At 53.1% G+C, this 12,722-nt stretch overlaps 1 protein-coding gene across 2 annotated transcripts; it reads right to left on the bottom strand.

The window, feature by feature from the left end:
• Positions 1 to 761: 761 nt before the first annotated feature.
• Positions 762 to 12,044, bottom strand: Ap1m2 (adaptor related protein complex 1 mu 2 subunit). 2 transcript variants are annotated; one of them, XM_004632847.2, is made up of 12 exons: positions 11,930 to 12,044; positions 10,457 to 10,613; positions 10,034 to 10,101; positions 7,879 to 8,009; positions 7,651 to 7,798; positions 7,439 to 7,565; positions 4,767 to 4,915; positions 4,616 to 4,687; positions 4,148 to 4,306; positions 2,203 to 2,328; positions 1,914 to 1,989; positions 762 to 1,164 (listed from the first exon to the last, which is right to left on the bottom strand). In XM_004632847.2, the coding sequence occupies exons 1-12, from the start codon at positions 11,969 to 11,971 to the stop codon at positions 1,142 to 1,144; spliced, it is 1,278 nt and encodes a 425-aa protein (XP_004632904.1). In that variant the 5' UTR covers positions 11,972 to 12,044; the 3' UTR covers positions 762 to 1,141. The 2 variants fall into 2 exon arrangements, with proteins under 2 accessions (XP_004632904.1, XP_004632905.1); XM_004632848.2 differs by having other exon boundaries at positions 4,767 to 4,909.
• Between the last annotated feature and the right edge of the window lie 678 nt (positions 12,045 to 12,722).

The following is a 12,722-nucleotide window of genomic DNA, read 5'->3' as shown; positions in this document are numbered from 1 at the left end:
GACTCTGGCGAGGAAAAAAAAAACAAAAACAAAAAACTGAAGCTCTCAGTCTGGCGAGGAAAAATGCTGAACGCGGAGCCGCCACGGGGATGCGGGGGGCGGCAGCCTGGAACTGCAGGTGGTTACGCGGCTTCCTGCAAATCTTACGGAGCGCCGCCGGGGGCGCCCGACTGCAAAGCCTGGGGAGGGGAGTAAAAACCTAAACCCTTTCTTGAAAGGCTACCGGGCTGATAGAACAGGTAACAGTGCCCTGGGAAAGCAAGGCCGTCCATACAGGAGGTTACAGGGAAGTCCTCCCAGAAGAGGTGGCATCTGAGAACTGAAGGTGATGAGGGAGGGAGCCTGTGCTTATCTGGGAAGGAAAGCACACGCTGCGGCATATGCAAAGGCCCTATGGTAGCAGTGAGCCTGGTATGATTGAGAAGGGTACCTCCAAAGGAGGCTTGGGGGTTCGATGGGGTTGTACAGATCAAGGGCCAGTCAGCTGCGGTGACTGACTTTTCACTGGATGGGAAGGCAGGAGGGAGTATTTTAAACCGAGGAGCTTAGATTACTGTATTGTATTACTAGTTAAGTTGCCCCTTAGCGGCCACAGGAGAACGCTGGGGAAGTGGAGGATGGAGGAGGGGACCAGGTAGCCTGGTCCAGGGGAGCATAGAGGAGCCGAGGGAGGGGCATAGGAGAGCAGACACCTGCATCCCAGCGCCAGGGACGACCCCGCAGGGAGGACCCCGGCCCTAGCCAAGGACACAGTCAAAGTCTCCAGATTCATCGTTTTACTGATGCCCAAAAACCGGCAGGCTCAGTGGCCCTGAAGGAAGGCCGGGTCCCCCTTAAGGCAGTCACTGCAGGAAGGCACTCGCGAGGGGCCTCAAGCCCCTCTGGTATTTCTTCATATAAAACGGGGTGGGGAGCCCCACGAGCAAGAAAGCTAGAGACCATCTGCCCAGCCCACGGGAAAGAAGACCGGAGGAAGGGGTCAGCGAGGGAAGAAGGGGTAATTGCCCAAATGGATGCACAGTGCAGGAACACACACGCGTGCGCACACACACACACACAAACTCGCCCTGCCCTCCCCTTCACTACACTCTGCGGACTGGGGAGAGAGACACTCATGTTCCAGGCCTGCTCCTGGTCCTTTCTAACTGGTCCGAAGTTGGTAATCTAGAAGAGAAATCAAGGAGCAGGGACCACTTTAGCATTAAGGGGGAGAAAAGGGCCTTCCCATACACCAAATCCACCCCTTGCCTCAGCCACCATGATCCCTTGGAGCATTTAACAAAGTTCAACTGGGCATCGTGCCATGTGCCAGGGATCCTAGCACTTGGGCTGAGGCTGGAGGGTCACTGCGAGTTGGAGGCCAGCCTGAACCACATAGTGGACACTATCCTCCTAAAAATAAATTTTTAAAAAAAGGGCCAAGGATGTATCTTAGTACAAAGACCCTGGGTTTAATCCCAAGCAGCAAAAACAATCTTTACCTTGAAGTTATACTGAGGTACCATAACCTTGGCAACAAGCTGTTTCCTAGGCAACAAGTGAGGATGCTATAACCTTTCCCACAAGGGGGAGGGTTGGTGGTTTTTTTGGTTTTTGAAGACAGGGTGTTGCTGTGTTGTTCAGACTGGCTTTGAACTCACTCTGTAACCTGGGGGGGGGCTTAAATTCCAGGTGATCCTCCTCTTTCCCAGGTGCTGGGATTAGGGCCATGCACCACCATGCCTGGCTGCATCCAGACTTTTATCCAAGCCTTAGGGCTTCCCTGCAGCTTGTCATGGACCCCACGTTAAAGATGTGAAAACTGGGACCCAGTGCATGTGACAAGGATGGTTTCAGAGTCGTCCTGCCCAGAACATGGTCAGAGCCGAGCCCTCAGCCCACCTCCCACCTGTGTCCCAGAGTCGAGCCCTGACCTCCACTCTGCGTGATGTAGCGCACCCAGGGCAGGGCCTGGTAACCGCTCTTCTCAATGATCTTCATATAGCGGACCTGGAGGGGAGAGAGAGCGGTGACCTGGGCCTGGGAGGGAGGTGGTCTGGGCCAGCGGAGATGTGCAGCACAGTTTGGAGGGACAAAGTGGCACAGGCCAAAGACCAAGGCGTGGGGACCTACGGTGGGATGCTGCTTAGGGGGTGGTGACACAGGCCAGGAAAGGAAGGGGACTTAAGCCAAGGGACAGAGAGAGCAGCTCACACCCCTTACCTGGATGCCAGAGACGGTGAAGTAGGGGATCTCAAACCTGACCCCAATGGGAGGCCGGCCCTCCATCTCCTCCTTCTCCACACTGGGGAGGCCAAAGTGGGCCCTCATCAGGTACTCCTTGCCCCCCTGAGGAGACATGGGGGCATCAGACTGCAGGGGGACCAATCCACCGGCCTACCCCAGGGTCTGCTCCACACAGATGTGAACAGTGGAGGCTCTAGGCTAGGACACGAAGGAGACACCTCTGACTGCAGATGTGGGAGGGTCTGGGAATCACCTTCTCCAATCCTCAGGCCCTGACCCCCAGCCCACCCAGTGATGGGACAGAGACAGCCCATCTTTATTGGCTGGGATCAGTGCTAGTAAGTAGCCCTGAAGGTAGGGGTGTGTGTGTGTGAGAAAGAGAGAGAGAGAGAGAGAGAGAGAGAGAGAGAGAAGACGAGACTAAGCAAAGTCCAAACTGGGAAACTTAGCAAGACCATGTCTCAAAATCAAAACAAGCTGGATGTGGTAGCACACGCCTATAATCCTAGCACTCGAGGGAGCATCATTGTGAGTTTGAGATCAGCCTGGGTTACAAAGTAAGTTCAAGGCCAGCCTGAACTACATAGTGAGACCCTGTCTGAAAAAGGGGAAAAAAAAAATTCAAGGGGTGCTGCCCAATGGTACTCTGGGAGGATGAGGCAGGAGGGTCGAGTTCAAGCACAGGGCAGGCAACTTGGTGATTTAGCAAGGCTCTGTCCCCAAAACCAGTTATGACGGTGCATAACTCTAATCTCAGTACTCTGGGAAGCTGAGGCAATATTATAATTTCAAGACCAGCCTGGGCAAAAATGAAAAAAAAAAAAAACAAAAAAACAGTGGCCCAAGGGCTGGTGAGATAGTCCAGCGGACTAAGTGCCTGCTTAGGCAAGCACAGGGACCAGGATTTGATTCCTGGCACCATATGCCACACCAGCCCCGCCCCTGGGTACACTGAGCTGGCCACCAAGACTGGGCATCTTTTTTTGTTCTTTTCTGTATTTAAGACAGGGTCCACAAGGTGTACAGGGTCTTACTTCATAGATTGGACTGGTAGTAATTCTCCTGTTTTCAGCTTCCCAAGTGCTGGGATTAAAGGCCCACACCACCACACCCAGTTTCAATCCACCTCTCAGTGTGCCCCAGGGCAGGGCCAGCATGGCATAAGGGGGATCGGACCCCTGCCGTTGCGCTCTGCCTAAGTAGGCGTTTTAGTCGGCTCAGCTGTCAGACCGACCTAAAACTGGGCATCTTTGATCCCAGCGCTGGTGAGGCTGAAAACAGGAGAATCACCACAAGTCTGATCTATGTAGTGAGACCCTGTAGACCCTGCAGACCCTGGTACCAAATACATTTAAAAAATAAAAAAAAAAACAGTGGCCCAAGGATGGGGAGAGCCTCCAGCCCATTTCACACACTAATAAACTGAGTCTGTGAAGTCAAATAGGTGTCCCAAGACCAAAACCTCAGAAAAGCAATAGTAGGCTGGGGTAGTGACACACATACAACCCCAGCACTCAGGAGCTGGCGCATGGACCTGGAAGCCAGCCTGGGCTACATACTGAGTTCAAGGCCAGCCTGAACTACTTTGAGATAATGAGACCCTTTCTCAAAAAACACTAAAAAGAGAGCCAGGGAGATGGCTCAGTGGAATAAGCGCTTCCCTGACAAGTGCAAGGGCCTGAGTTCAATCCCTGGATCTGCAATAAAAAAAAAACAAAAAACATTAAAAAGAGAGAAAGGAGGAGGAGGAGGAGGAAGGAAGGAAGGAGGGAAGGAGGGAAAGCAAGCGAGTCAGCAAGAGTGAGAATTTGAACTTCAAATCGGTTTCCCCAAGTTACCTGCCCCTCCACAGTGTCGCATGCACAGGGCCCAGCTCCATGCCATGCCTTCCCTGAAGGTCCCCGCTGTCCCTAGCACTCACCGGGAAGGATTTAATACTCCAGATGACAACGTTCTTCTCGGGCACATACTTGGCACTGCCCACACTGGTCTTAAAGCGCGGGGAGTCGGCATCACTGGGGACAGGCACAGAAATCTCCACGCCGTTGGCCACAGACTGCTTCTTAAACTGCCCCTTGGCCTGTCAAGGGTGAGTGTGGGTGTGAGGAATTCACTCATGAGCTGCCGATGGAGGGTGTGCCTCTAACCCCACCCCGTGGGAGGCTGAGGCAGGAAGATCGCCCTTTCCAGGTCAGCCTGGGCTACACAGAGCAATGGTGCCTCAAAAAAAAAAAAAAAAAAAAAAAAAAAGGAGCTGAGCATTGGGGCAAATGGGGTAGCAGGTGCAAAGGTCCTGAGGTCATGCATGCCAGTCCCCTGCCAAGGCCACCCAGGGAGCCCCGCGAGCCTAGAGGAGGGGGCACTGCGTGGGCGATCGGCGCCTCCGCACCTTAACCATGATCTCCACCCGGCTGTGGGAGAATTTCTCAATGACAGACTCAATCCAGATGAGCGGCTTGACCTGCAGGCAGATGACGGGGACAGTGCTCGGGGGCCCCGGAGACCCTCGGCTCACCCCGCGCCCGGCCAGCCTGCCGCACCTGCGTGCTAAGCCGGTAGGACATGAGCTCGAAGTCGCCGTCAGGCGGGATGAAGGAGATGGTGCGGTCGTTGTCGAAGCGCGACAGCCGCACGCACTGATGGAACTTCACGTCCTCCAGTTCCACCGACTTGTTCTTGCTGCCTGGAACTCAGAAGCCAAGCGCCACTGGGTCACTTGGGGCCAGGAAGGACCCCTGCCCCCGCCTGCCCACCCTCGATCACCGTCACCCTGACTTCAGAGACTAAGGCGCAGACCTACTAGGGCAGAGCTGGGTATAACATTCTGTTCCCTGCTTTTAGACTTTTTCTTATTTTCCTGTTTTTCTTTTCTTTTTAGTACAGGGTCTACGGGGTCTTACTACACAGATCAGATTTGTAGTGATTCTCCTGTTTTCAGCCTCCCAAGTGCTGGGATTACGGCCATAGGGCCAATCGCCAGCTCAGCATGCCCCGGGGACAGGGGTGACACAGCACGCCAGGGTCCTCTGGGTTTTGTTTTGCTTTGCTTCTGTCTTTTTATTCCCAAGCTTCCCCTTTTTTTAGTACCCAGGTCTGAACTCAGTACCTTGCGCGTGTCAGGCAGGTACACAAACTGATGAGCTATCTCCCGGGCCTGCTTTTATCTTTTTGAGACAGGGTCTCACTATGCAGTTCAGGCTGGCCTTGAATTCAATTTATAGCCCAGGATGGTCTCAAAGTCACAGTGATCCTCCTGCCTCAGCCTCCCAAATGCAGGAGTTAACAGGTGTGTACCACCACGTCTGGCCGGCCTACTGCTTTCTGGGCTCATTCACTAAGCATGCGGAACAAGCAAACACAGCATTCATGGAAAGGCAAATGTCTTCAAAAGATGTGTTGTTGGGGCCGGGGAGATGGCTCAGTGGAATAAGCGCTTCCCTGGCAAGCGCAAGGGCTTGAGTTCAATCCCCTGTTCCGCCAAAAAAAAAAAAAAAAGATGTGTTGATCTTCTTTTTTTTTTGGTGCCAGGGATAGAACTCAGGACTTGCTAGGCAGGTACTTAGCCGGCCCTATTGATCTTTTTTTTTTAAACATTTATTTATTTATGTATTTATTTATTTTGTGTGTGTGTGTATCCAGCTCAGCCCACCAGGGGGCGGGGCTGGCTGGCATGTGGTGCTGGGGGATTGAACCGCGGTCCCTGTGCTTTGCTAAGTTTGTTCTAAGTAGGTGCTTTAGACCACTGAGCCATCTCACCAGCCCCGTATTGATCTTTTTTAAAAATTGTCTTAAGTATTTGGTACAGGGTCTCACTACACAGCTCGGACAGAACCGGGGATTGAACTCAGACCTTTGCGCTTGCCAGGCAAGCGCTTATTCTACTGAGCCATCTCCCAGCCCCACAACTCATGCTTTCTATTGGACTCACTTCTGTAAGGCCTATTGCTTCTAACAGCTCCTCAGGTGATGATAAAACGAGGCTCTTGGCACCAGGTGTGGTGGTGCGTGCCTATAATCCTAGTGCTTCTAGTGCTGAGGAGGCTGAGGCGGGAGGACTGCTGCGAATTTGAGGCCAGCCTGGGCCATACAGCATGACTCTGTCTCCAAAATAAATAAATAAACCCTCCACCCCAAAACGAATTCATTCAGAGTTCAGGCTCAGCCCACCCTGGGGGCGGGGCTGGCGCAGTGTGTGGTGCCCAGGATTGAACTGCAGTCCCTGCACACTTGCCTAAGCAAGTGCTTTAGGCCACGGAGCTATCTTGCCAGCAGCATTATACACACTCTTTTTTTTTTTTTTTTTTTTGGCGGAACCGGGGATTGAACTCAGGCCCTTGTGCTTGCCAGGGCATCCACTGAGCCATCTCCTCGGCCCCATACGTACTCTTTAGAAGTGAAATTTCCTTTGAAACTCTGCATATGTAGAAATGTCTTACACCATCAGGGTGCACATATATTCTCAAGGGTTTTATATACACTTTCCAAGGACAGCAAACAATTTGACAATTGGTCACCGATATTCCCAGCTCTGTGATTGCTTCTGGCTCACACTCCTGGCTGCTCTGCTCCTTTGCCATGTATTTTCTATGTCTTTTTAGCCTTCAAGGTATTTAGTGCAAAGGCAGACAGAGAAGTGGCTCTATGAAGTCTCATCCCGCTGTCAAGGATACTTGGCCTTTCCAGGGACTTTTACAGAACCACGCACGTCCATGTAATACCTTGTCAGTAGTTAGCTTGTGTGTCTGTCTTTGAGACAGGATCTCACTGTGCAGTTAGGCTGGCCTTGAACTCACTATGTAGCCTGGCGGGTCTCGAACTTGCAGCGATCCTCCTGCCTCAGCCTCCGGAGTGCTGGGATCAAGGTGTGCGCTACCACACCTGGCTAGGGCTTAGACTTCAGTAGGGAACTTTGATAGCCTGCACAACTCCATGGGTTTGAACCTCAGCAGTGACAAAACAAAACAACAAACCGGATGTGACTGTATCTCCTTGTTCCAGGAGAATGTCCAGGAAAAAGCACGAGGCCGGACAAGAACAATGCCAGAAACACAGCCAAGTCACAATGCAAACATAGAGCTCAGGGACCCTACGGCTGCAGTTCTGCGCGTAACCAGCAGAGGGAGTGTGAGAACTGCGCAATTGGCTGCAATTATTAGGGACCTGGTGCACCCACAGGAAAAAGGGACAACCCCCCCCCCACCCTGAATCTTACGGCCAGTGAGCTCAAAGAGCACGCGGTCGTTGAGGCCCAGCCGCAGTTCCGGCATCCCGGAAAGAAACACTTTGAGTTTGATGGAGCCCACAATCTCGCTGAGCAGGACGCTGCCGTTGGCATTGACCTGCGGGGGACAGGCAGGGCCATCAGCTGTGCCGGCTCCCCCCAGCTGTCCCAGGGCCCGGGTGTTGAGGTGTGGGGGGACTTACCAGCAGGTTGACGGACTCTATGACGTCAATGAAAACCTCGTTCTTCTTGTACTTGATGCCCTCCGAGCGCCAAGACACCGCGTTAGTGACAGTGGGCGGCACCCGAGACTTGCCCGTCTCCAGCTTGTTGCCCTGCTGGGTGATGTACCTGGCGGGAAGACACCGGGTACAGCTAGACCCAGGGAGGGCCCCTCGGGCCCCCCGCGACCTGCCCCGGGTCCCACTCACTCCTGCAGGATCTTGCTGTCCGTGGTCTGCGGGAAGCCGAAGTCCATGAGCTCATCCAGCAGCTCATACACGATGACAAAGTTGTCTCGGATGCTCTCCTCCTCCAGCTCCTTGAAGTACTCACAGAATACCTGGTATGGGATGACAGGACGCCCACAGAATATCCCTACGGCCACAGTGTCTCGCTAAGTTTCCCAGGCTGGGCTCAAACGGGTGATCCTCCTGCCTCAGCCTCCTGAGTAGTCAGGGTTATAAGTGTGTTCCAACCCTGCCTGGTTCAAAGCTTTTTTTTTTTTTTTTACTGTGGAAAAGATTGAAGCTAGGTCCTTCACACTGAGCTGCAACCCCCGTCCTTTTTAGTTTTTTATCATTTGGCAGAAGTGTTTTTTTTTTTTTTCCGCAATGCCTTCAAGGCATGACTGGCTGTCTTGTGTTGTGGGGATCGAACCAAAGCAACCGGAGCCTGACTGCTTTGTTGAAGCAGCCACTTAAAGAACTGAGCTACGGGGCAGGCCCCCTAGTTTTTTATCATTTGGTACTAAGAATCAAACTCAGGACCTTGAACTTGCCAGGCTGGGGTTTGTGCCACTGAGCTACATCTCCACCTCCAGTCCCTTTTTTTTTTTTTAAATTTATGTATGTATGTGTGTGTGTATGTGTGGCCAGCTCAGCCCAGCAGGTGGCGGGGCTGGCTGGCATGTGGTACTGGGGATTGAAACGCGGTCCCTGTGCTTTGCTAAGCTTGTTCTAAGTATGTGCTTTAGACCACTGAGCCATCTCACCAGCCCTCCAGTCCCTTTTATTTGAATGTTGGGGCAAAGTCTTGCTAAGTTACCCAGGCTGTCCTTGAATTTACACGCTTCCTGCTTCAGGCTCCTAAACAGCTAGGATTATAGGAATGTTCCACCATGTTCTACTCAGTAAATATTGATTTCTTATTTGTTGTCGGTGTTGTCTTGAGACAGGGCCTCATTATGCAGCTCAGCCTGGCTGTGAACTTACTACGTAGCCCAAGCTGTCCTCAAAAACTTGCAGTGATCCTCCTGCCTCAGCCTCTTGAGTGCTGGTACTATAGCCATACACCACTGTGCCCTGCTCTCGGATCAAAAATATTCAAAGAAAACTGCAGGCTAGGGCTGGTGAGATGACTCAGTGGTCTAAAGCACCTACTTAGAACAAGCTTAGCAAAGCACAGGGACCGCGGTTCAATCCCCCAGCACCACATGCCAGCCAGCCCCACCCCCTGGTAAGCTGAGCTGCCCCCCCCCCCAAAAAAAAAAAATTAATTAAAAAAAAAAAAAGAAAACTGCAGGCTGGGGATGGAGATCTTTGAAAGAACACATAGCCAGCTTGTGCCCGGTTATGGATTCCATGCTCAGCACCACAAATGCAAACAAGCAAGGATTACCTTGCACGCTGCACCGAACATGGGTAATCCTTCTTGCCACGATTCCTTAAACACAGTTTCAGGAGCAGCTAGTGACGGCTCTCAGACTGAATCGGGCATTACAAATCATTCAGAAAGGGCTTCAAGTCTCTAAGAAGATACCTATAGGATCTGTGCAGACACTGCACTGTTTTATGTAGAGACCGTGAGGATCAGACTTTAGGGTCTCAGAAGTCCTGGAACAAATTCCCCCAAGGCTATCAAGGGACTAGTACACTCGCTAAGCTTCTAGACAAGTTGTTTTTTGTTTTTAAATAGGGTCGTACTATGTAACTCAGGCTGGCCTTGAACTTGCAGCTATCCTCCTGCCTCAGCCTCCCAGGCCCTGGCATCACAGGTGTGCACCACCACACCTTCTCTGATTTAGACACTTTATGGGACTAATTAACATACAACAACCCAGCGGCAGGACTGCCTCCTTCTCCTTCAGAGGCAAGGGAGAACCACGGGAGCCTATTCAAAATCAGACAGCTATGAAATAGGGGCACTCTCTGGCTCAGATCTGAGCCTCACAGCCTCTCGGGCACCACCTGAGATCCACCCCAGAGGAAGCAAGGATCTCCTAACACCTAATGAGACACAGGAGCTGGGGCTCAGAGGCAGAGGCACTGGTCACTGGTCCTGAAGAAAGCGCAGGGAAAGAAGCACCGAGTCAGGAGAGACGGGGAGACTGACAGAAAAGCCGGCCAATGAGAGGCCAGTACCCACCTCCACTGTCTTGTAGAGGAAGGAGTAGACCAGCGAGGCATTGGCGTTCTTCAGCGTGGTGGCCACCACTGGCCAGCAGGGTTAAGGAAAATGTTCCGTTCTGGAGACTCCAATGGAGTACAGACCCTCAGGTGTCACCACCCCATCTTTTTAAAAAAAATATTTTCTGATTTTGAGACAGGATCTCGCCTTGTAGTTCAGCCTGGCCTTGAACTCGTAGCGAGCCTCCTGCCTCAGCCTCCCAAGTGCTGGCATGACAGGCGTGCGCCACGTTGGCAGGCAAACACCTGCATCTCTACGGTCACCCAGCACCAGTCTGAGTCTCTGCAGCCCCGACCAGGTGCTGCGCACTCTGATCTCAGCCCATCCTCTCTCGACCTGAGCTGCCGCAGCCCACGCCCAGGAAGCAGCCTGGGCGGATGCAGTAGAGGTTGCTGTGCTTGATCCACAGGAAGTGCACCCGGCCGTGGCTCAACAGGGGGGCCAGCGCACCCTCCTCCTCGTGCTGCATGAGCAGAGGCATGAAGTGGTCAATCTCGCTCATGGCCACATCGCCCTTGTAGTTACGGCTGATCAGAGGCTGCGAGTGGACAGAGGACACAGTCACCACTGGCCCCAAATAAGAGGGGATTTCCCAGCTGGCAGTACCTGGCCAAGACGCTCCTGTGTGCCTCAGTTTACCCTCTTGTACAATGGGCATATGATAGCTACAGACAGTGAGCCACAGTGCCGACTGAGGCCCACAGCGGTTTCTACGAAAGTGCAAGTAGCCTGTTAAGGGGGCACAGACCTGTAATCTCAGCTACTCTGGAGGCTGAGGCAGTTAGATTGCAAATTGGAGCTCAGCCTGAGAAATGTCAACGGCCTGTCTCAAACTAAATTTTATACTGGGGGGGGCTGGGGATTGAACTCAGACCTTTGCACTTGCCAGGGAAGCACTTATCCTACTGAGCCATCTCCCTGGCCCCTCAAACTAAATTTTAAACAGAGGGAGAGGGTCTCTCTAGGTAGTTGAGGCTAAACTTGGACTCACTATGTAGCCCAGGCTGGCCTTGAATTCATGGGATCCTTCTGCTTCAGCCTCCCAGGTGCTGGGATGACAAGTTTGCACCACCATGGCTGGCTACAATTCCTACCCTTGTCCAAGGTGTCACATACTGCAAACACATGAGGTTGGGGTTAACCGGGGGTTTTGTTGTTTGTTTTGTGATAGGGTCTCACTATAAAGCCCAAACTGACCTTGAACTCCTGGGCTCCAGAGGCCCTCCTGCCTCAGCCTCTGGAGTAGCTGAGACTACAGGTGCATGGCGCTGCTCCCTGCCAAATTCTCACTATTACAATTAGCAGGCCTATTGTTTCCGCCAGCATGGCCATGAGAGCTATAAAGGAAGGGACAAGGCATCTCCCAGGAAGAATTAAGTCCTCCTGCCCCATGCTGATGGAAATAATACGTATTTATTATTAACTTATTGACTTGGTGCAGTGCTGGGGACCCAATCCAGGCCCTTCACACTGAGCATGGATCCATCCCCAGACTATTCTGAATTTTTTTTTTTTTTTTAAATTTTGAGACAGGGTCCTGCTAAGTCACTAAGCTGCCCAGGCCTCCCAGAGTGCCGGGAAGGCAGGCCTACCGGCCACCGTGCGAAATCATCTTGGCCTATTGTACGCCTTGACTCTGCGGCAAGAGTGGTCCGCAAGCACTGGGCCGCATCGGTTCTCCTCGGCGGGGCGGCTTTGCTGTTCGCTGTCACCAACAGAGAAACTGAGGCTCGGAGGCCCGGGCGAGTGACTGGTCCGAGGTGGGGGTAGATTGCCCCCAAGCCGGAACGGCCGTTCCCAGGCCTCTCTGCGGGGTCTCCCGGGGCTGCGGCCTCAGACGCCCCCCAGCCTCACCTTGCCCTTGACGTCCAGGATGAACACGGCAGAGGCGGACATGGTGGCGCCGCGACTGGCGCGGGAGGGGCGGCTTCCTTCTTCCTGCGGAAGCGCCCGCGCCCAGGTGAGCGCCCAGGTGAGCGCGGCGAGAAGGGAGGCGCCAGGTGCGCGGCGGGAGGCGGGGCGGCGCGGGGGGGCGCCCCGGGGACGGGCACAGCGCCACCTGCCTTCGGCACCCGGTGCGAGCGCGGAGTCCCGCCCGCAGCTGTGCGTCCGCCCCCACCCGCTTATCCACGCCCGCATCTTGTTTTGTTCTGTTTTTGAGACAGGATCTCGCTATGTAACGCAGACTGGCTGGCCTCGAGCTCGCGGTGACCCTCCTGCCTCAGCCTCCTCGGGGCTGGAATCGCAGGTGTGCGGCACCACCACAAATGTTATCACTGGTAATGTCACCTTTATTCATTCATTCTGAAACATTGGGTTGGGATTACAGCTCCTTGGCAGTGACATAGTCAGAGACCACCAAAGGGAGGGACAAAAGACAATCTCCTGGGGCCTAATCCCATTCTCAGCAGAAGCATGATTTGTGTTTTGTTCTGAGACAGTCAAGGACTTCAGGGTGGTTTTTGCTTAAAACCGTGATTTTTCACTTGAGGCTACAAAAGCTGGGCTGAGGCAGGGTATGAGGGTGAAGGCCCTGTCAAGCCAGCCCTCTGGAGGCTGAGGCAGAAAGATTGCAAATTCAACCCTAGTACAGGCAATTTGCAATTTAGAGAGATTATATTTATAAATAAATGAATGCATGCCGCTG

Source organism: Octodon degus, unplaced genomic scaffold (genome assembly GCF_000260255.1).
Source record: "Octodon degus isolate 3935 unplaced genomic scaffold, OctDeg1.0 scaffold00050, whole genome shotgun sequence".
Lineage (NCBI taxonomy): Eukaryota > Metazoa > Chordata > Mammalia > Rodentia > Octodontidae > Octodon > Octodon degus.
Note: the sequence above shows the minus strand (reverse complement) of the source record. Positions and strands in the feature narration are given on the sequence as shown.